Source organism: Oncorhynchus tshawytscha, linkage group LG28 (genome assembly GCF_018296145.1).
Source record: "Oncorhynchus tshawytscha isolate Ot180627B linkage group LG28, Otsh_v2.0, whole genome shotgun sequence".
Taxonomy (NCBI): domain Eukaryota; kingdom Metazoa; phylum Chordata; class Actinopteri; order Salmoniformes; family Salmonidae; genus Oncorhynchus; species Oncorhynchus tshawytscha.
In genome coordinates, this window is record NC_056456.1 from 22,255,855 (window position 1) to 22,279,726 (window position 23,872).

General features: G+C 43.7%; 2 protein-coding genes across 3 annotated transcripts in view; one reads left to right on the forward strand and one right to left on the reverse strand.

The window, feature by feature from the left end:
• Positions 1–7,011: 7,011 nt before the first annotated feature.
• LOC112226930 (uroporphyrinogen decarboxylase) lies at positions 7,012–15,350 on the forward strand. The gene is made up of 10 exons (XM_024391612.2): positions 7,012–7,365; positions 7,971–8,083; positions 9,580–9,659; positions 9,750–9,812; positions 10,034–10,231; positions 10,411–10,572; positions 10,891–11,025; positions 11,443–11,543; positions 11,787–11,853; positions 13,677–15,350. The coding sequence occupies exons 1-10, from the start codon at positions 7,343–7,345 to the stop codon at positions 13,839–13,841; spliced, it is 1,107 nt and encodes a 368-aa protein (XP_024247380.1). The 5' UTR covers positions 7,012–7,342; the 3' UTR covers positions 13,842–15,350.
• A 3,152-nt stretch (positions 15,351–18,502) lies between these two features.
• LOC112226931 (zinc finger SWIM domain-containing protein 5) overlaps positions 18,503–23,872 on the reverse strand; it is a 48,739-nt gene continuing 43,369 nt past the window's right edge. For both annotated transcript variants that reach the window (XM_024391614.2, XM_024391613.2), the window contains exon 13: positions 18,503–23,865. In XM_024391614.2, coding sequence (XP_024247382.1) covers positions 22,921–23,865 — 945 coding nt within the window. In that variant the 3' untranslated portion in view covers positions 18,503–22,920. The remainder of the gene's footprint in view (positions 23,866–23,872) is intronic.

Sequence of the window (23,872 nt, forward strand, 5' to 3'; positions counted from 1 at the left end):
TTGTGAATCAAGGTGGAAGCTATGATCCCTTATTGATGTCACTTGTTATTTCCACTTCAAATCAATGTAGATGAAAGGGAGGGGTCAAGTTAAAGAAGGATTGTGTATGTGTGCCATTCAGAGGGTGAAGGGGTAAAACCAAATACTTAAGTGCCTTTGAACAACACATTGAGGCGGTTCTGGGGAGGGGTGCAACTCAATAAAAGGAAGGTGTTCCTAATGTTTTGTACACTCAGTGTACGTTTTGTTTTATGAGATCATATCAGTCAGTTAACATGACCTTTATGAATTATGAAGACTGTGCGCTTTGTGTGCTTGTTTTGATTACATAAATGAAGATAATTTCATAGAAACAAAATATATAAGATTTCCTAAGCCTGTCTTTACCACAGACCGGAATAAGGGGGACACTTTTGCATTTTCTTTTGTAGCCTCATGACATCTATCCAACATATTAGCCAAACACATGATACATTTCTGAGATCGTCAAGATGTTTTCCTAATCACACACAAAACATTTATATCATATTCACAGGAGGCATGACGTGTCCACTGAGTCAAAACCAGATTTTCAGTTTGCATTTGGTAGACTGGGACAGCAGGTTAGATAAACTGGGACACCATTATTACAGTCGTAATTGTACCCCAATGACAATTATATTCAATTTTGTGTGATTAGGAAACATCTGAGGATTTCAGAATTGTATCATGTGATGGGCTAATAATATGGATAGATGTCTGAAGAGGTTACAGGAGACTGAGATACAGTGCCTTGCGAAAGTATTCGGCCCACTTGAACTTTGCGACCTTTTGCCACATTTCAGGCTTCAAACATAAAGATATAAAACTGTATTTTTGTATAAAGAGTGTCCCACTTTTTCTGAATTCACTCCAATAACAGTACTACGATAACAAATGTATAGGATATAGTACTACAATAACCAGAGCCCTGTCTTACCTAAGAGGAGAGGGAGGGCCCCTATTGTAAACTGGATCTCTTTCCTCCACTGGAAAAGCCTCTAAGACTGTCCCATTTCAGCTGTTCCATGCTGTCCTACTTTAGCTATCAGCTTTGGTTGGTAAAGCAGGACAAACAAAAAAAAGCTGAATTTCAAAATTGAAACATAATATTGGCAACTTGTGTATTTTGATGCACCAGTACATAGTATGTACATTTACATCACACTGTGACACAGTGCATTATTTATGACAGTTTCATAACCTCAACCACAGGATGTTCCATTATATTGACCAGATATTCCATTGGCCACTATGACAATGAAAATCAATATTTTCAAAAAGGCAGTTGGGGGGGTGCAAGATCAGCTGGGACCATTCTAGCCAACGAGAGGCCAGAGACGCGTGTGAACAATCACAACGGTCAATGGTATCCGGGATCCTTTGGACTTCTCTACCCCCAATAAGGCTGACATTTAAAATGGTTAGCCAGTTAAGGTGACAACCGCTTTGCACTGGACCATTTGTTTCCGTTTGTTTCCGATACCTGGAGGGGGTCGTAAGAAGAGCGGACCGGGCTCTCTTCCAGGTATGCTGACAGCGTCAGACGAACATCTGGGCCGAGGGTATGCTGACTTCCTCTTGCTCAGGGAAGAGCAGAGGCTGGTAACCCAAGGAACACTCAAAAGGGCAAGAGACCAGTGGCCGAGCAAGGAAGTGTGTTGCGGGTGTCCTCCACCCACACGAGTTGCTGGCTCCAGGTGGTGGGGGTTGTCAGAGACAAGGAAACGAATAGTCATCTCCAGGTCCTGATTTGCTCACTCCGACTGGCCGTTAGATTGGGGATGAAACCCGGAGGACAGGCTGGCCGATGACCCAATGAGGGTGCAGAACGCCTTCCAGAATTGGGACGTGAACTGAGGACCACGATCGGAGACCATGTTGACCGGAAGTCCATGGATCCGGTAGACATGCTGTACCATGAACTGGACCGTTTCCTTGGCTGAGGGTAACTTGGGAAGGGGAATGAAATGGGCGGCTTTGGAAAACCTATCCACTCCCGTAAGGATGGTGGTGTTGCTATCGGACGGAGGGAGACCAGTGACAAAGTCCAGGGATATATGGGACCAAGGGTGGTGAGGAACAGAGAGTGGTTGAAGGAGGCCTGCTGCACTTGCTGCAGAGTCTTACTCTGTGAGCACACAGTGCAGGCGGCGATGAACGTGGAGATATCAGGAACCATAATGGGCCACTAAAACAGTTGTCGGAGGAAAGCCACGGTCTGGTGGGAGCCGGGATGGCAGATAAGGATAGAGGAATGAGTCCATTCCAGGACTGGGGACCGGGCAGATTCGGGGACCCCCCCCACAAGACTCAATGAGCAGAAACTTAATTGACTCACTGGGCTTACCTGACACTCGCAGGTTGATGGGAACCGTATTGTGACCCTACCAATAGATCGTCCGTCCAATGCTCTGGCATCCATGGGAATGGAGAGGGGTTGTGTGGAGATGCCCAGCCCCGACACCAGCGTAGCATCCATAAAGCTCCCATTGGCCCCAGAGTCCATGAGCACCCAGAGAGATTTAGACCGGTCACCCCACAGCAGGATAGCATGGAGAGGAGTGTGAGTAATAGGAGATGGGAGACTCCCTGTATGGCCCACCAGCGTACTCGTAGCCTGGTCTTTTACTGGACAGGTGGATATGTAATGTCCTGAAGTACCACAATACAGACAACTTTTGGAGCTCAGTTTGCGTAAACGTTCCTCAGGAGATAATCTAGCCCTGCTCCGTTGCATGGGCTCCGGAAAAGGTGAGGCGACAGTCCTCAATGATTCCCGGGGGAACTCGGGTGACATCAGATTCTCTCTGGAGTGCAGGCGCCGGGGACTTCCTGGATTCTTTGGAGGCGAGGGGGAACCCGTGGACGAGTACATGTCTCCGGGAACAGACCTCTCCCTGCTGCGTTCCCGTAACCGCCCATCGATCCTTATGGTCAGGGCTATGAGGGAGTCGAGGTCCACGGGCAGCTCCCGGGCTGCAAGCTCATCTTTAATTTCCTCAGATAATCCATGAAGGAAGGTGTCAAACACTAATTGAGTTGTTTAAATGTAATGTTGAGCTCTCTTTGTGTTTTTGTACATACCCATTAACAAGAGTTCTGTCCGTGGTGCTGACTGCACAGTGTACTTTTCCCTCCATGTAGTTCATTGCATGTTTAATAATGAAAATACCTACCAAAAGGAGAACATGGATGTGGTTTATTTCTGTGCATCTTAAAAAAAGTAAAATAAGTATCATATCTGGACATGATTTACAGTAGATATATCTGTCGCTCATACACATGATGTATAATCCTGTAATAGGATTCTGGCCCGCGAAGGCAAATATATATTCTAACGTGGCCCACCATGGAAAATAATTGCCCAGGCCTGCTATAGAAGAACAGACTTATCGCCATGCACCTTTCTTTGCATTATAAATTACTTTCCTAGCCAGCACTGTTATGCTATCCAATGATTCTTCAAAGTTTCAAAAGCATTATCACGATCATTCGTGGCCTTATTACATGCTTCAGTCAAAGTGTAAAAAGTTTCCCAGTATGCCTGGTCAAATCACCAATTTGTAACCAGTTCCCTTTTCTGAAAACATACGTCAAGATCTATGTTGCACATGACTGGGAAATGATCACTACCTATTGTGGATTCTATCTTCACCTTCCACTCACATATTCCAGCAATGGAGGAGGACACTAACGTAAAAATCTAAAATTGACGAAGTACCTCTAGTCACATTTAACCTTCATTTATACTAGCTAGTCCCCTTCGCACCATAAAACTTTCAACCACTAAACCATTGGCTGTGGTATTGCTGCTCCAAAAGCTGAAATCTCCACACCACATCTCATCACCTTTACTGGATTTCACAACTATATCTAATTCAGATACAGAGTTGGGTTTACAAGGATTATAGTAAAAAACAATGTGATATTACCCCCTTCTCTCCACTGCCACACGCTTATGTTCTTTGAAACCATGTTCTACACCTTCTTTGATAAATGTAGCACACCCACACCCAGAGATAAAACCAGGAATAATATAATCCAATTAAGTTTAAGCATTTTTCTTGTATACACACCACGTCCGGTAAAACATCTAAATCACGTTTAAACTTCTTATATTCTTGTCAATTGACTATCAAACTCCTAGCATTCAATTTAAGTGATAATGCCCTTGAATTGACCAAACACAAATCTAGGGTTGCTACCCAAGACGGCTAGTCGTTTGTTCTATCGGTTCGGTTGCCAGAGTCGTTCAGTCTTTTTATTCTGCATCTATGTACGTGACCCAGTCTTTCGTTCTAAATGTTCCATTGCCATACTGGCTGGCAACATTCTTATCCCTTGCTTGCTAGCCTGCCAACTACGGCTAACTTACAGTCACGTAAAACAGTGCAGCCAGAATAACAACAGTAGCTGCATTTCCATTTGTTTATCCTGTTTTCTAGTGACCTTTACTTGGATACATCCATAACAATGAGCTAATAAGGTGCGATTTATCCTGGCATAGAACATGTGCTCTCTCGTCAGGACACTGTTGTTCAGAGGAGCTAGCCAACAACACAGCTAACACAATCACTTCAAACTGAAGCTGGAAAGACTGCAAACTAGCTGCACTTAGTTTTGTTTGACCTTTTTTTCAATTGAAATTTCTTTGTGTGTGTGTGTGTGTGTATATATATAAAATGCCAGGTGATTTATGATTTCGACTAGCTGAGAAACACTGCCTGCCTGTCTGTCTCATCCCGACACGTTCATTATGGGACAGATGGAGATCAAATGTTAATATTGAAACAATGTTTCAAATGTCAGAGAGACAGACAGCAAGGTATATTCAAATCTCTGCTGTTGAAAACTACATTTCATTCTAAAAGAAATGTGAGATCATGTCTAGATGCTTCTTATAGTGGAGATCAAGTTTCTAAATTACCTGGCTGGGCTGATGAGACAGATTGTAGTCAGATGGAACAGAGTAAATAGGCATTTTAACATCATAGATTTAGCCGGTGGTAACTTGTGGCATGGCAGAATGCATTTATTTAGTAAAACAACATTTTTAATTTAGATGTGTAGTTCCTTGCCTTACTGTGTTGGCAACCGGTTTATAAAATAAGTCACCTCGGGGTTAGTGGTATATGGCCCATATAAATGAGATGTGCGTTGTTAAGAATAACCCTTAGCGAGGTATATTGGCCATATACCACAGCCCCTCGGGCCTTATTGCTTAAACACGGAACACCATAATTCTATTTATTATCCTGATCATCATGTAAACTTTTGGTTCAGCATCCAATGTATTATTTCTACTGTAACTTCAGAAATCTCCAGAATGTCTTTGGCTGCCTTCACTACTTATTTTATTTGTGCAGCCCTGCTCTTATGCGGAGCAGTCATATTGATTGCCCTACACATGAAGGCCAAGAAGTCTACATGATCAACTACCATGGTTCTCTCTAATCAAGCATTAATGCTCACATATCACATTAACAATCGGCTGAGGTTCCACTGCCATCCTCTGAGCAGCCACTAAGTTGTCTGGAGTATTTTGTATACTTGTTATTCACTTTCCGAACAGCCTCAGCATAGCATACATTGTCATGTTGTACTTCTGCGCTTCCGTGGCTTTGTTGTACTTCACACCCTCCATACCCTACACTATGTTCTCAGTCACAACATTTAACTTTAGAGTCAGTCCCACAACTCCCATACTCATGATCCCCACCACACTTTGCACATCTCATTTTACCTTTGCACACATTAGCAACATGCCCCATCCGTTGGCACTTAAAGCACCGAAGTGGAGGCGGCACGTACTCTCTAACCTGATAAGTGAGTGATCCAAGCTGCACCCTATTCAGTCGATTCACCTCAAATTGTAAGAACACAGTTTTAGTGTCCACTTGGACTGCCACTTCACATCGATAACTTTTCCTCCTTTAGGGCAAGCCTTAACGTCTTCCATGGTCATTTCCAATGGAATCCCATCAATTACTCCTCTCATTTTAATCATAGCACCTTGAATGTGACATTTCACCCGACCCCCATTTAGTGTGTTCAATTTCAAGACATTCTCCTGCTGAATTGTACTATTTGCAATGATCAGGACCTTCCCATAACCCATTGGTTTGGCATCCTTAAATCAACCCAATCTCTTCCCTAATTGCTTTCGTCAAATGCAAAGGATGGAAGTACTTACTTACTGGTTCTGGGAACACTACCATGACTGTATAACCTTCTTCTCCAACCTCTTTGTCAAAGAGTGGTCCAGTTCTTTACTGGTCTAGTCTCAACACTACTCATTGTTTCTCCAGCAGTATTCATCAGGGGAACTACTTCCACTTGGGCCTTTCTGAAATTGCATTTTAATTTACACCCATTTTTATAATTGGAATGTGATACAAAATAGGGCAACTGTATGCTTTAGGACCATGCGGGGGTAGGCTGTTTGGAGTGTTTATCCAACTGAAGAAAACAAAAAAAAAGTTCCCAAACCAAAGTCGCGCCCCTGGTATTAATTTCTCTGTCATGTCATTGCGATTTCTCTTACTTATGTTACTCCTACTTACAACATATGTAAATAGCTGATCGTCACTGGTTTTATCATTATCAATAACCCTAATGCTACCATCTGCCTTTTTTAAAACCTGTTTAACTAAGCAAATCAGTTAAGAACAAATTGTTATTTTCATTGACGGCCTAGGAGCAAGTAACTGCCTTGTTCAGGGGCCTTGTCAGCTCCTTGTCAGCTCAGGGATTCGATCTTGAAACCTTTCGGTTACTAGTCCAACGCTCTAACCACCTGTCGCCCCGACCCAAGTACAGTTATGCCAAATAATTAATTAACAAACAAACAAACAAACAAATTACAACTTCTTCACACTTTCGGGATACAACGCCGGCTGAGGAACGCTCTGCTGTCCTTTAAATATGTCACTCATTGCTTCAAGCCACACCCGGCCACACCCAGCAAACGTACCTCAATGTCTGTTCAAGAACGTTGAAGAACGTTTTGGGGTAACGTGTCGTTCAGAACAATCTGTCACTCAACGTTGCAGACGTTTAATCGAATATAACGCACCCCAGGATGACCGATGACATTGCGCAAAATATGAACGCGAGTTGAGACGACTACCTGCTCTGGAACGTACCAAAAGTATCGCTGTCAGTGGTCGGTCACATGACTTTCTGAAGCTGGCTGCGCCCTGTAGGGGGCTCGTACAACATTCTGGATGACAGTCAAGAAAGAACCAGGCAGCAGTGTGCCAGCGAGGACAAGTGAACAGCATCTCTGAACTTATTCTTCCATTAAAACATCAGCCCCATCATGGACAAGGACGATTTAATACTGTATGTATATTATCTGACTGTATACCTCGCTAGCTACTACTGTCTATGTAGCTAACGTTAAACCGACTGGCTAGCTAACCATTTAGTTCGTAACGTTACAAAAATGCAATCTACCATGAGGACACGTGTATTGCGTTGTTTGTGAATATCATGCTTGATATGTGATATGAGCTAGTTAGTTACCTACCAATGACCACGAGCAGCGGCATTTCTGTCAAATTAAAGTATTGATCAGTGATGAAGATTATGTCAGGGTTCATAAATGGAAGCTACTACATAAAGCATGTATGTGACTGGCACCATGATGTTGCTTGAGAAAGATCTCACGATCATTTCACCAGCATCTCATTCAACCGTTGTTCCACTGTGTGCAGCTGATAACAGAAAGAGGGACTTATCTTCTGTGATCACCTGCTCCTGTACAGAACACTGTAGTGTGCCCAACATGATACCGTGGGAGGGGAGGAGTAGCCCTACCCCTGATAAGAACTAATTGTTAAAATTAGGAAGAATGTTACCAACTTAATGTGTCGTTATGTGGGTTATGGCTTTTGTTTATATCAATTTCTAAAACATTCATCTTTGCCGTTTCATTTCAATTTTAGCCCTAAAGACTTCCCCAAGCTGAAGAATGATGCATTCCTTCTTGCATGCCGAGGACAAGAAACCCCTCATGTGCCTGTGTGGTGTATGAGACAGGCTGGACGTTACCTACCAGGTGGGCCTCACACTCTCATTAGTCTCTCTAGACACCTGGGTTGCCTCCCACAATTTTCAAATGTTCTGGCTTAACAAGTCTGTACGTAATAGAATGTCAGTTTGGCATACAGGAACTACATCACTGCCTAGTTTTATATGTTTACCAATGACCTGCCACTGGCATGAAACAAATCATGTGTGTCCATGTATGCTGATGATTCAATCATATATGCATCAACAACCACAGATAATGAAGTCACTGAAACCCTTAACAAAGAGTTTCAGTCTGTTTAGGAATGGGTGCCCAGTAATAAACCGGTCCTGAACATCTCTAAAACTAGTAGCATTGTATTTGGTTCAAATCATTCCATAAATTCTAGACCTTAGCTGAATCTGGTAATGCATGGTGTGGCTGATGAACAAGTTGAGGAGACTAAATTACTTGGTGTTACCTTAGACTGTAAACTGTCATGGTCAAAATATATAGATGAAATGGTTGGAAATATGGTCTCTCTGTAATAAAGACATCACATTCTAAGTTCTGCAGGTTCTAGTTTTGTCTAATCTTGATTATTGTCCAGTCGTGTGGTCCAGTGCTGCAAGGAAAGACCTAGTTAAGCTGCATCTGGCCCAGAACAGAGCAGCACATCTTGCTCTTCATTGTAATCAGAGGGCTGATATAATTACTATGCTGCCAGCTTCTCTTGGCTAAGAGTTGAGGAGAGACTAGCTGCATCACTTCTTTTTATAAGAAACATGTTGAAAATCCCAAATGGCTCACCAGACATGCCATCAGGTGTCTTCACATTCCCCAATGTACACTATTATATAGAGCCATTATTGCATGGAACTCCGTTCCATCTCATATTGCTCAAATGAACAGCAAACCTTGCTTCAAAAAACAGATTCAGCAACACCTCACGGCACAATGCCTCTCCCCTATTTGACCTAGATAGTTTGTGTGCATGAATTGATATGTAGGCTACGTGTGGCTTTCCATTTTTTTTTTATGTAGTTCTGTTCTTGTCTTAATGTTCTGTATTATGTCATGTTTTATGTGGATCCCAGGAAGAGTAGCTGCTGCCTTTGCAAAAGCTAATGTGGATCCTAATAAAATACCAAATCCGTCTTTATCCGCTTCAATAAAATACATAATTGTAGCTAGCGAGATGGAGATCAGAGGTTGTTTTTGCATTTCTCAAGAGGTTAGTTTGCATCAACTACCTTGACTTAAACCACTTTGAATTCGAATTGCAACATTCTGGCATGTCTGCCTCGTGATTCGTCTGTCTGAGGTGGACCCACCCCTGATTTATTTATATTTTTTTATTGAAGTTGCCAAAAGGGTTTGTCATAGAAACCAGATCCTCGTCACTACTGTTGCCTAGGGTCGTATCTTCGAGATTACACTCATGTACTTCACTGGCCTAAGAAACACACATTGAACTAACACTACAAATATCAGTAGGTTTTTGTTGTTGGTATTCACATGTAAGCTAACCTATTTGTTTGTAGAGTTCCGTGAGTCCAGAGCGGGAAAGGACTTCTTTGCAACATGTCGATCACCTGCAGCCTGCTGTGAACTCACTCTCCAGGTAATCATCGCCTGTGTTAAACCAGTGCGTTTTACTACTAAACATCTTAGCATAGATGGAGAACACTCACTTCATTTTTTCTCCTTACAGCCATTGAGACGTTTCCCATTTGATGCTGCCATCATCTTCTCAGACATCCTGGTTATCCCACAGGTAAGAGATGTCCTGTCTGAGGCAGATCTTTCTTTGCCTTTAGTTCAATCACAAGTGTTGTGCTTCCTCCTCTCTGCATACTAAACAAAGAGAGAACCTGCTGGCAAGAAGGTAATCTATTTGTGTAGTATATTGATAGGAGGAAGCACATAACTCAGAGACCGTATACGTTATGCTTTTGACCGGTTAATGACTGTGTGTGTGTGTGTACCTTCTCCCAGGCCATGGGTATGGATGTCCAGATGGTGGCAGGAAAGGGCCCTACTTTCCCAGAGCCCTTAAAGGAGCCAGAGGACCTGCTGCTCCTGCAGTCCAAGGTGGATGTCAACAAGGAGCTGGATTACGTCTTCAAGGCCATTACACTGACGCGCCACAAACTGGAAGGCAAGGTCCCTCTCATCGGCTTCACTGGTGCCCCGGTGAGATCACACACACACACACACACACACATGGTGAGAGAGAACACTTTTCAATACAGATTGTATTGGTTACTTCAATAGTCAAAATACACTTTTTTTCAGCCTTGTGTCATATCTTGGTGTTCTTCGACTAGAGGCTTCAGTAAAGTGACCCATATCATCATCTGTTTCTCCTGTAGTGGACCCTGATGGCCTATATGATTGAGGGGGGAGGCTCGACAACCCAATCCAAGGCTAAGCGCTGGCTGTACCGTCACCCTGAAGCCAGCCACCAGCTGTTAAAGATGCTGACTGACATCATAGTGGAGTACCTGCTGGGACAGGTGGCTGCTGGAGCACAGGTAAGCAAGGCACCATGGGAGATTGTGTTCCAGCTGTATCTTACTGCTAGCCCAGAGTTCTTGCTCATGGGGAAATGATCAGGTGAATAGAGGGTAGATCAGTTTATTTATAGCACTTAATTGGACAAGGAGAAGATGTTCATGAATGGCATGAATGATCTGATAGCTCAATATCTAGGAACTGCTAGAATGTTGATTTATTCATGTAGGTTTCTTTTAGGGCCCCTATCACAGACACATTATACAGGAGACACCGTCCTGTCTAGATACATGGCACATTATTGTCCAGTCTGTTCCACCTTCCCTGTGTTTCCCCAGGCCTTGCAGGTGTTTGAGTCCCATGCTGGCTGTCTGGGCCCAGCGGAGTTCCAGGAGTTCTCACTGCCCTACCTCCGAGACATCGCCCGTAAGGTCAAGGACCAGCTGAAGGAGTCAGGCCAGGATGTCCCCATGGTGAGCCCACACAGACTGTCCCTTCTTCATGTTCACACAACACTGACATCCTCATCCTTTTGTTTGTGGATTTCATGTCACTAGATTTTCAAGACAAGCTTTTGTTCATCATTATGCTTAAAAAAAGCTTACTTGTCTTGTGGTGTGATAACATGTGGCCAGTGTATTGTGATATTTTTCACCAGTAGATGGCACTATACTGTCAAATATTTTCCTCTACAGACTTGTCATCTGGAGTAGTCAGAAATACATTTGAGGTTTTTTTTATTGCTTGAATCATTGTATGGCGTGTCATCGGTCTCCAATGTTGACATCGGTCAATATTTAACAATTGTTTTGTAATTAGTTTTTCACTGCAGTGTGTCTTTAAAGTTCCCTGGACTGTATCTCGCTCATGTCCTTTATGTTCTGTCACAGATTGTGTTTGCCAAGGACGGCCACTATGGTCTGGAGGACCTCTCTCAGTCCCACTATGAGGTTGTTGGTTTGGATTGGACCATTGACCCTCGCTCAGCGCGGTAATGAACATTAACCCTTTTCACAGAAATCAGATCACGAGCCATTTCCCTAGACAGTCAGTGACCGAGCCAACATTTGCTGAAGGTATTGTGTCATATGTTGAAATTGGATTGGATTCACACTCTTTTGTGAAAGGTTATATTTATCTTGTCAACAATAAAAACAGGTGGTTCGGTCCACTGTTGATTGAACTCCAGGTTAATACACCTTTGGGAATAAAGCCCTTGTCTCTGTGGTTTCAGGGAGCGAACTGGAGGAAAGGTTAGCCTCCAGGGGAACATGGACCCCTGTGCGCTATATGCTCCCAAAGTAAGTTTTTTTTGCGATCCAAGAAATGTATATTGGCGAAATGTTTCAGTACAAAGGTACTGTACAGTAAAAGCACATTAACCAGCAACTGTTGTTGTTGTGCCAGGCACTTGCTGCTATAACTTACACACGATACAGTGCCTTCAGAAAGTATTCAGACCACTTGACCTCTTCCACAATTTGTTATGTTACAGACTTATTCTAAATTGGATTAAATAAAACAATTTCCTTACCAATCTACACACAATACCCCATAATGACAAAGTGAAAATCGGCTTTTAGAAATGTTTGCAAATGTATTAGAAATACAAATCCGATACCTTATTGACATAAGTATTCAGACCCTTTGCTATGAGACTTGAAATTGAGCTCAGATGCATCCTGTTTCCATTGATCATCCTTGAGATGTTTCTACAACTTGATTGGAGTCTACCTGTGGTCAATTCAATTGATTGGACATGATTTGGAAAGGCACACACCTGTCTATATAAGGTCCCACAGTTGACAGTGCATATCAGAGCAAAAACCAAGCCATGAGGTTGAAGGAATTGTCCGTCGAGCTCCGAGACAAGATTGTGACGAGTCACAGATCTGGGGAAGAGTACCAAAAAATGTCCACAGCATTGAAGGTCCCCAAGAACACAGTGGCCTCCATCATTCTTAAATGGAAGAAGTTTGGTACCACCAACACAATTCCAAGAGCTGGCCGCCCGGCCAAACTGAACAGTCGTGGGGAGAAGAGCCTTGATCAGGGAGGTGAACAAGAACCTGATGGTCACTTTGACAGAGCTCTAGAGTTCCTCTGTGGAGATGGGAGAACCTTCATGAAGGACAACCATCTCTGCAGCACTCCACCAATCAGGCCTTTATGGTAGAGTGGCCAGACGGAAGCCACTCCTCTGTAAAATGCACATGACAGCCCGCTTGGAGTTTTCCAAAAGGCACCTAAAGACTCTCAGACCATGAGAAACAAGATTCTCTGGTCTGTTGAAACCAAGATTCAACTCTTTGGCATGAATGCCAAGCGGGACGTCTCGAGGAAACCTGGCACCATCCCTACGGTGAAGCATGGTGGTGGCAGCATCCCTACGGTGAAGCATGGTGGTGGCAGCATCATGCTGTGGGGATGTTTTTCAGCGGCATGGACTGGGAGTCTAGTCAGGATCGAGGCAGAGATGAGCGGAGCAAAGTACAGAGAGATCCTTGAAAACCTGCTCCAGAGTGCTTAGGACCTCCGACTGGGGTGAAGGTTCACCTTCCAACAGGACAACGACCCTAAGCACACAGCCAAGACAACACAGGAGTGGCTTCGGGCAAGTCTCTGAATGTCCTTGAGTGGCCCAGCCAGAGCCAGGACTTGAACCCGATCGAACATCTCTGGAGAGACCTGTAAATAGCAGTGCAGCAACGCTCCACATCCAACCTGACAGAGCTTGATAGGATCTGCAGAGAAGAATGAGAGAAACTCCCCAAATACAGGTGTGCCAAGCTTGTAGCGTCTTACTCAAGAAGACTCAATGCTGTTATTGATGCCAAAGGTGCTTCAACAAAGTACTGAGTAAAGACTCTGAATACCTATCAAAATATGTTATTTCAGGGTTCTTTTGTTTATAAATTAGCAAAAATGTCTGAACATGTTTTTGTCTTATCATTATGGGGTATTGTGTGTTGATTAATGAAGGAAAACATCTATTTAATCAATTTTAGAATAAGGCTGTAACATAACAAAATGTGTAAAAAGTCAAGGGGTCTGAATACTTTCCGAAGGCACCATACTTTCAAAAGTGATGCTTATTTGTCTCTGTCTATCTCTACCTATGCAGGAGCGTATATATGAGATAGTGAAAAAGATGCTGGAAGGCTTTGGCACCAGAGGGTACATTGCCAACCTGGGCCACGGGCTGTACCCTGACATGGACCCGGAGAACGTGGGTGCCTTCGTAGAAGCTGTCCACGCTCACTCTCGCCACCTCCTCAACCTCAAGTAACACCCCCGTCACCTGGCAACATTGACCGCAATCATCAAACTAGCAGCGAAGCAGCACCCAAAAACCAAAGCAACATTGGCTTGGATTGTAGAGACTATATCATGTATTCACAGTAATCCGAATAACCACCAGGTCTTATCAAGTATGGAATCCCAGGACAGATCAAGATGGATCTTTGTCCAATTCTGGATGTTTTTCTCTTTCTGAAGAGAATACTTCATGATGTTCTATAGATAATCCTAAAACAAACAAAACACATTGCCACAGTGCAAGACGTTGTAATATTTCATATTATTCATGTGTACCACTGATCTGTTTTATTCAGATGTAGTGCACCTAACATTGAAGAAACAAGTGTACCTTATCAAAACAACAGTAGTGAAGGAGATTCAATGTGATTATCCTCAATGGTTGTGTGAGAGCCTCAGTCCAATCGTTGTTGTTTAGACTGTTGTACTGCAATTATGACTGTGACTGATGTACACTAAAGCCTAAGCATTAGTGTGTGTATATTTTGCTCATAGTTTTTTATTCAGTCAAATAAATATACACATATATTTTAATTGGACCTGTATTTCAAATTAATCAAATAAATTATATTGGATTTTTATTGGATGTGTTTTGCCTCTAACACACCCTAATCGGGAACTATTGGCTCATCTTATTGTGCCCTCTAGATATTGCGCTCTGCAGTTCACTCCAGGTTTTCTCTAACCAGCAATCTTCCATCTACACATCGACGGCAATACCACTGGTGCTTGCGATTACTATGGAAACCCTTCAAATACAAATGAGATGTAGCGAGGGAGTGGGGGTCGGGTGTGGCTGGCATACTGTACATGATTTTATTCAAACCAGTTTAGTGCCAGAACTAATCTGTCCGGACTTAATTTGTTTCCACGTTGAACAAACACATTTTTGAAATTGGGAAAAGGCTCTATTTTATTACTGCTTTTGGCTTAAAGGGAAGTGATTATCATTACAGACTGCATTTTACACAAGGCATAAAAGTAGTTAATCCCCATGGGTGTTTTTCTATGAAAGGCAGCTAAGTAGTAGAGAGAAGTAGATCTGTACAAATCCATTTGTTTTTGTTGTTGGAATGGTGGGAATAGGATTCCACAAAAACATTTCGTCACGTGATGTTTTGAGTATTGGACAGTTTTTCTCCTTGTACGTATGCTCCTCTGCGGTAGGTTGAATTTAGCATTTTCCCTACGTATGGTTAAGGTCAGGATTGGGAGAGGGGAAGCTGATCCTCCATCTGAACCTAGAGGAAACTTGTGTGAAACATGGCTTGGGGAAGCAGTTCAGAAGGCTCCTGGTTGGATGGACGACACTCAGCAGCTGTCGGGGCGGCGGTGCTCTCCTTTTCATTTGGACACAGACGACAGTTGTTGTCACAATGCAGGATTAGACTGACCTTGATTGTGTTGTGAGGAGCTGTTGCCTGTAAACCGCTGGGAAAGTAAAGACAAATAAAATAAATATTAAGGCCATAGGACTCGAGATGCTGTCATTCAACGCTTCGTTGTTTAAGGACAAATAGCAAGGCTATGGTTTCTTGTTTCTTCTAGAAGTGTGTATATGTTTTGTATGTATTTGTATAAAGGTGTGTATATGTTTGTGTGTGTGTGTGTTACCTCATGGGGTTTTCAGGCATTATTTTTAATTGCAACAATGAATCTTGTGCTCAAAAAAAAGCTTAATCCCCCAAGGTCTCCTTACGAAGAGGACCAGGGGGATGGATTGAGGTGGGGGGACTCAGGCTCAATCTTGCAGCAAATCAGCAGACCTGAAAATCCAATCTTCTCCTGGAGACAGCAGGCTTTACATCATTTGTCAGGGACTGGTACTATCAGAGCTTTATCAGATGGGAGGGTATGGGCTGCCTTTGTGATTGATTTGAAATATTAACATAAGGCAATGGAGAAACTCAAACCAGACTTCTGACTGTATGTAGGTGAGGAGTCGCAGGCTGGCACCAATGTTACTGTAGCCGCTGTAGAGAAAAGTGACAATATTTCGTGTCTCTGCACTGCCCTGTGGATTCCATCTTGGGACCAGTGCTTTTGAAAAGCCACTGACATGTCTAGTTCATTGTGTCAAGGTCACTGTGCCTTGTAAACGGTAGACTAATGCGTAATATACCAAGCAGTGTCAGAGGAAGCCCACAAAAATTGTCATAGACTTCAGCCACCCAAGTCATAGACTGTTCTCTCTGCTACCGCAAGCGGTACCGGAGCGCCGAGTCTGGGACTAAAAGGCTCCTGAACAGCTTCTACCCCCAAGTCATAAGAATGCTGAACAGTTCATCAAATGGCCTCCCGGACTATTTACATTGACACCCTTTTGTTGTTGTTGCACCCACTCTATACACACTCACTGGACTGATACTCCAACACACACTACGGTCACACACACACAAAACACACACATGCATATTGACGCCAGACACACACACTTTCACTCTTCACATATGCTGCTGTTAGTCTGTTTATTATATATCCTCATTGCCTAGTTACTTTTACCCCTACCCACATGTACATACTGAATTACCTCGACTACCTCGTACCCCTGCACATTGACTCCTTACTGGTACTCCTTGTATACAGCCTCGTTATTGTTTTTATTGTGTCACTATTTCCTTTTTTATTTCTATTTTTCTTACTTTTTAACTCTGCATAGTTGGGAAAGGGCTCGTAAGTAAAGTCTACACCTGTTGTATTCAATGACAAATACAATCCGATTTGAATAGATCCACACTGTTTGAATCGTGCCGTTACACAAAGTGGGTGATGAAAAAAAATATGCTTGTCAGTCAGTCACCCTAGCTTTAGAGACCAGAAAACCCGAAATAGGTCAGAGTGTATATGTGCTGCTTGCTCCAGTCACATTATCAGTACATGGAGGTAGATGTGTCTGTGTAATCCATCTCCACTATCAGAGGGAGCCTAACTCCCTGTGCTCCAGCCTTGACTCATCCATCACCATCATCTCTATTGTTCGGAAGACACATTTCAGTTGAATGAATTCAGTTGAACAACTGACTAGGTTACCCTCATTCCCTTTCCACAGCTGAGACCACAGGGATCTCCCCCCACACCCCGGCATTTCTCATTATAAAATTCAATCCAATCCAAAATGATGCAAAGAATAGTTTGGAATGGATGGAATCACAGGGCTATTGCAGTTCCTCCCCCCTTTCTGTTAGCTCTCCCCCAAACTCCCCCCAAACCTTTCCTCACCCCACTAATCCTCCCTGCCCAGCTCCTCACACACCCAAATGACTGAGGGATTCTGGGAAGTCAGAGTGGCAGAACAAAGCTCTCCAAATCAGCTCCCTGAAGAACGAGATGTCTGATAACGCTGACAGCACAACCTGCCATCCAAGGTGCAGAGAGAGAACTTTTTAACAAACAACTGCCAACCAGTTGGTACACAGAGTGCTCTCAGGGCATGAGTTTGTGCATATTTGGAGGTGGACTTGACCATTGGGGCAATTTCCTCACCCTGTCGGTCCTTGCTGGGGTCGACCAATTGTCTACGAGTGAACATACAGCTCAGCCCTATTGTTCAAACGAAGCACCTGCCTTCAGGACCACATAAGCAATCTGGTGCTGTCTGTGCAGTCCAGTGTTCGTCTCACCTCAATGCCTGCTCTCTCTCTCCCCCAGCTGACAGCCTCAGCAGTAACCACACAGCAAGGTGGGGAAGCCAATTACTCATCTGTCTCTTCCATACATGCCACTTCAGCTAAATCAGCCCCCTCTACAGGAACACAAATACTCCCCAATGGAGCCAGGCCCATCCGCTCCACATTTCATCCACTCTGCTGTGCTGGCCTGCCAGGCAAGGCAGCCGCTCTCTTCCTCTCGCTCTCTGGCTGCTTCTCTCAAGAGTGAACCCGCTCTGTGCTCCCTGTCCAAAACACAACGACGGAGCCCATCTGTGAAGCACTGCCCCCTGGATAATGCAGGGGAGAAGCTGTGTAGTTTGGTCTTCATGGTGTTTGCAGTGTAACAGATTGGCTCCTACAGCAGCAGAAACCCAGAGGAGAAAAAAACACAATCCTCTAGAATAGATTGTTAGGTTAACAGTAGAGCTATACGAACCGGTCAGTCATCACGTTCAATATCAGTCCGGATCAACCTAAAAGGGATTTATGGAATTCAGTCAGTCCTATTCCATATGTAGGGGGTGCAGTAATTGAACAGATTGTGGTAGTGTTGGGGTGTTATATTGAGAATAGAATGTGAATCAGACAGTGGTGAGCCGTCTGCTGCGATAATTAATACGCTCATTTACGGAGGCAATCAATCTGGGCTGGAGATGTGCTGCCTGTCTCTCACATGCACACTTAGGATTCTTTATGACCTGATTCACAGGTTTAGCTCTGTGAATTCCCTAACCATTGAGAATTGCAATGAGCTGAGATAGTGTCTTAGAGGAGAAATCAGAGCTACACATAAACAGTGATAATTGTATCTGATCCCTTCTCAGAACAGTGTTGTTGTGAAGTCTGGTAAACTACATGTGTGGCATTACTAATTGGATAATTGGATAACCTACCTGAAATGATCCCTTCTTCTGTATTATTGATATACTAATTGAGCAACATCTAAGAGAAGCCAGTTCTCAGAGAGCAGCAGGAGTCAATATACGTGTTTCACACTTTATTCATAGAAAAGCACTGAGATTCCAACACAAATGATATAAAATGGTAGTAGCGTTACATAAATAGTCATACATTTTTGTTTGAAAGACATTTGCTCAAGAGGTTGCACAAACAAAAAGTGTTGATGAACTATACTTTTGTGGCAACAAATACTGGATACCTTTTATATAAATCAGTAGCACAAAGAGGCAACAAACACTTTCCCTTAAATCAAAATCAAACAGTAGATGAACTAGCGAACAAGCTCTACCAGCGATTATTATTTCCTTCTAAATTCTAGGGACAGGTGAAAACACTGGTACAGTTAACACATATAGACAACGAATATGGGAAAGAAAGAAATTAAGCCAGAGGAGTTTTTTCTCCATTTTTTTCCTTATTTTTTTTTTTGCAATGCCGTAGGACCAACTACTTCAGCGATAGGAAAATGCTTGTTGTTTGAAGTGTGTATATAAACAGGCAGCTTTACATTAACCTGCAATAGTCTGTAAAAATGCAAGCATCTCCCTCACATTTGAAAAAAATGCTTGTTTTGTCCTTTCCTGTCCTCTCAGGTTCAAGTAGTGCGGTAGCTAGTGAATGAAAAAACAGAGGATGCTGCAAAAGCGAGAGAAAAATATATTTTAAAAAGGAATTAAGACCAGAAATAGAAGCAAGGATGGAGCAGAATAACTCAACTGCTCAATAAGGGTTGTAGAGAATGGTTCAGAGCATGGCCGTGGCCGTTCAGGTAAATTGAACTGAATAGGCTTAAAATCATGAAGAAATATAAGAGAGGATGTTTGGGGGGGCACACAGACACCCATTCATATTATCTGCCAGTTCCTTCCTTGGTGTAGAGCATGCAGGGTTTTTATTTTCATTTCTTTTGGACTGTTGTTCTCCCTAAACTCTCATTGCCATGTCAGGCCCTGACACATGTATTTTGAGAAGACACTAAAGGCTTAAGTCCAAAGAAAGTCATCGTACATTGATCGGTCAAAGGCAAAGTCTGTCCCAAATTGCAGCATGTGCAGGCTCGGTACAAATACAAACATGCCGTGTCGTGCCTTGTCTGTCCCCTCTAGGATAGTGGCTAGCCCCCCTCAGACATTTGTCTGGGTGACTCCGGAGAAGGGGACCAAACCATCAAGTGGTTTCTGCATAGTCAGGTTGCTTTCTGTACACAATGGTATGCCTTCTTTTTTCCCCAAATTTAGAAATGACGTGCTTCCTCTTAGAAAACACGTTGCAAACACTAAACCAAACATACAAATAAAACATTGAAACAAAAATTCTGAAAAATGTACACAGGAGCACCTGAGAAATGTCTTGAAGTCTTTTACTCTTACTGTCATCACATTCCCAGCCCACAACAAATTCAAGTATCCCAAAAAACTAAAACATACAGTTATCATAAATAATTATAACTTTACAATTTTCTGAATTGACACTTTTATATTTACAATATCTTAAATGCTTATGCTACTACTTTTTTGTTTTTGTTTCTTGAAGTGATTCCCTGAGAACTGAGTTTAGCATCTCGTCTCTTTTATTTTGTTTTTCGTCATCCTTTCTTGACCATATTACTTCCAACCCCAGCTCCATCTGTGTCTGCGGCCCCATCTCCATCTGCGTCCATCTGCATCTGCGGCCCCAGACCACCTGCCGAGCTTGGTAGAGGTGGCAACAATGGAATGTGGAAGCTGACACGGAACGGTTATCATAGTCTCAAAATGTGTCTTCTGTCTAATATTCCTATTTTTGTATATTAAATATAATTATATGCTGTCTATGTCTGTATTAATAGTATTCATTCACACACAGATTATTTTAATGATCGATAAATAATTGCTCAAGCAGACAGAATGGTGTTGAGTACATGAAATGTGTCAATTGCTTGTATAACAATAGTACTACTGCTAAATGTCAAGCGGTCACTGCCATATCAAAAACACTTTCCCACAGGGTCTGAGAGGTTGATACGTACAGTTAAGGTTGTATGTGGAATACTAAACACCAACTGTCTACACCAACGCATGTTGTTTAAAAGTACGTGTTCATACACGCTTTGCCATGAAAGATACAAGATGTTTTTCAGCAATGGTATTTCAACATGTATGTTACAACCCCAAATCCCGACAACACCAGGCACCTCACAGTCTAAGATCCACAGTGGCAGTATCGTTCTCAGGCAACAAGGCCAGTCAATCAATCTCGCCATGATCTAATACCAATCTGAAGCAACACGGCTCTCTCTCTCTCTCTCTCTCTCTCTCTCTCTCTGTACGCTTCGCTCTTTTTGAAAGGTACCTTCGCTAGAAATAATACAAGATACCAGACAAATCGATCAGGCTACACCCAAGGAAGGAGGAGAATACATGTGGTAGAGGGTGAGAGGCTTGGTCAAGTCTGAGGACTCTGTATGTGCCTGATGAAACTGGTAGATTTAGACTTAGGGCACTGGGCCATGGGATACACATTCCACGTCCTCCAAACATAGTGCCTTGAAACGAGGCCTTTTAACAGGGAAAGTTTAAAGCTGGTCCTTGGAATACGATCGAGGTATGACAGTAAGTTAACACTATGTGCTTCAGTGTTTCTGGCAGAGATGGGACCAAGTCACAAGTCCTAAGCAAGTCTCAAGTCTTAACCTTAGAGTCAAGTCACAAATAATAATGGGCAAGTTCCACAGCTCAGGTCCCTAATTTTGGGTTTTGAGTCTTTTAATCAATTATTAAGTGGTTTATCCCAATTTCATTGCAACTGCATCAGTGAGTTTGGACCCACATGCAATGATGTTTGTGACCTATGAGGCCCTGATGCAGAGGCGCACCACAGGTCCCAGAGTGGTGGGGCAGATTATTTTCCCTGGGGCTTGGAGTTTTTCCTAATCTGGTCATCTAACCAGGTATAAATCAGGACCCTGACAGTGGCTGAAAGTGATTCGTTAGTAGTTGTAAACAAGGTATTCATATGGAAGTGGGACCATTTCTGTCATTTAGCAGACCATCTTATACAGAGCAATTAGGGTTAAGTGCCTTGTTGAAGGGCACATCAACAGATTTTTCACCTAGTCAGCTCAGGGATTCAAACCAATGACCTTTCAGTTTATGGCCCAACGCGCTTAACCACTAGGCTACCTCTAAACAGGCCACATGGTTTTAACATTTCTGGAAAAACACCTGGCCCTAGGGAGGATGAAAACCCTGTCAAACTGCGGCAACCTTGTACTTGCTAATAGTAATTCGATTTGACAACGTTCCTTTACACAGACACAACCACTGCAATTGGACACTAGAACTCACAGGGCTGAGCTTGCTTTATGCGGGTTTGCATCGTATAGGCCTAAGCAACTGTAATTAAAAAGTAACTCACGCAGTATATTTATGTAATCAGTATTGTGTTGTTTGATTCATTTCAGGTAATCATTTTGGATTGAAAAGGTTAAGGTAGCCTAGCCAGCCAGCCCAAGTTTGAATATAGCCTAAACCAAATTTGATCACATTCACATTTTCTTTTAACATAAATAAGCAGGCTATACATAGGCTACATAACTTAACCACTTAGTTTACCCTGGCCAGAGGGCAAAGGGGTACAGGGCGCATTGGCTGTAGCCTATTCAGCTGCGCTTGTTATCAGTAGCCTAGTTGATCAGGCTCATTTTCATCCCATACAGTTTAGGTGTAGGCTGCAGCAACATTTCTGTGAGGAGTTCTTGTGTATGTCAGGAGTGATGCGTTGTCACGTTTGCTAAATAAATATCGGAGGACAGCGGAGCGGCGCGAGCTTTGCTAGAGGAAGTGCTTTGTGCCCGGCCTGCGCAAACCTGTGATTTCCGTGAATCTGATTGGTCAAGACACAGAACCTGCAGCACTCCGATATAAAGGACAGAGAGCCTAGCATAGTGGGTGAGATGACAAATCTAGTCTCTCGAGTCATACGGTTGAAGTCCCAAGTTCAGTCACGAGTCATAGACGTTCCAGTCGAAGTGGAGTGGCAAGTATGTTTTCTTTTTGTCAAGTCTCAAGTCGCAAAATGTGTGACTAGAGTAGTACACGAGTCCCAAGTCACGTGACTCAAGTCCACATCTCTGGTTTTTGGAATGACAAGTTCTCTCTCTCCTTCAAACCCCACTAGTAACTCCCCACAGCAGACAGCAGACATTCCCTGGCTCAAAACACCCCGTACATCATTTGGTTTTTCATTATGTGCCACCTCAACGATTTTATCATCATCATCACAATCTTTTTCATACTAAAACAAACAGTGGTTGCTGCTCACGAGAAAATAAAAAGACAAACAAAAACAGACATACAGAATTTGCCACAAGAATGACAAAAAAAGAGAAATGTATGAAAACTTAAATAAATGAGTAAGTAGTACTAAAAGTAGATCCTATATTGCCCGTCCTGTTGGGGTTCAGCCGAAACGTTCCCGTACCAACATCATGAGTTTCTTCTTGCCCTTGTAGATCTGTTTGAGGTTGTCTATAAACTGGGCAAACTGGATGTGTCCGTCCTGGGCCAGTAGGAAGGTCTCTCTGGCCTTACTGAGGAACTCTATGAACTCTCCGTAGTGTCTGGGGCTGATGTGAGTGAGCCGGGAGTGGGTTGTGTTGATGTAGGCGCTGATAGTGGCGTCCAGCAGCTGCCGGAGCGGAGCCTTGTCCGTGGACATGAGCTTCCCAGAGTTCCGTCGCCCGGGGATACCGGCCAAGCCCGGGGCCGTCATGGTGCAGCGACGCAGGATGTCCGAGAGCACGGTGGCGCAGTGCACGCTCTTCACCACCAGGGGGATGATGGCGGCCAGCTCGTTCTTGCCCAGCGAGTGGGAAAGGGCGCAGGCCCAGAGCACGTCATTGATGGCCGGGTGGGTGTCCTGGTTGTAAGCCAGGTTGAGGTGGGTCATGGCCAGCGAGGCCAGCTTGAAGGCTCGGAGTGGGTAGCCGCGGTGCTCCATGTAGCGGGCGATGGTGAACAGCTGAGAGTACGTCATGCCTGTGGAGGCGGCGTCGATGACGATCTGGTAGGCCGTCTCGAAGGCGATGTGGTCCTTCTCGCAGAGCGTGAGGGCCGAGAGGGCACAGTTCTGGGGGTCCTTCATGGAACACTGCAGGGCCAGGGTCCGGGCGCAGCTTGCCAGCTCCTCTCTCTGGGGGTAGTCCAGGCTGAGGCGCAGGATGGTGTTGTGGGACATGACGGTGGCTGCTACGATGCTGGTGGCCTCGGTGGGAGTGAACAGGGTGTACCAGCTCTGGAGGATGCTCACCAGCGCTCGCAGACCCACCTCTGTAGCACAGGTGACCAGCCAGCGCACCATCTCCCTGCGTCTCCAGTTCAGAGTGGAGAGGGTCATCCTCATCACCTGCAGA

Coding starts and splice junctions, on each gene's coding strand:
- LOC112226930 (XM_024391612.2), top strand. CDS start 7,343: ATGGACAAGGACGATTTAATACT. Junction 9,660..9,749: donor GCTGTGAACTCACTCTCCAG/GTAATCATCGCC, acceptor TTCTCCTTACAG/CCATTGAGACGTTTCCCATT. Junction 10,232..10,410: donor TCGGCTTCACTGGTGCCCCG/GTGAGATCACAC, acceptor TTTCTCCTGTAG/TGGACCCTGATGGCCTATAT.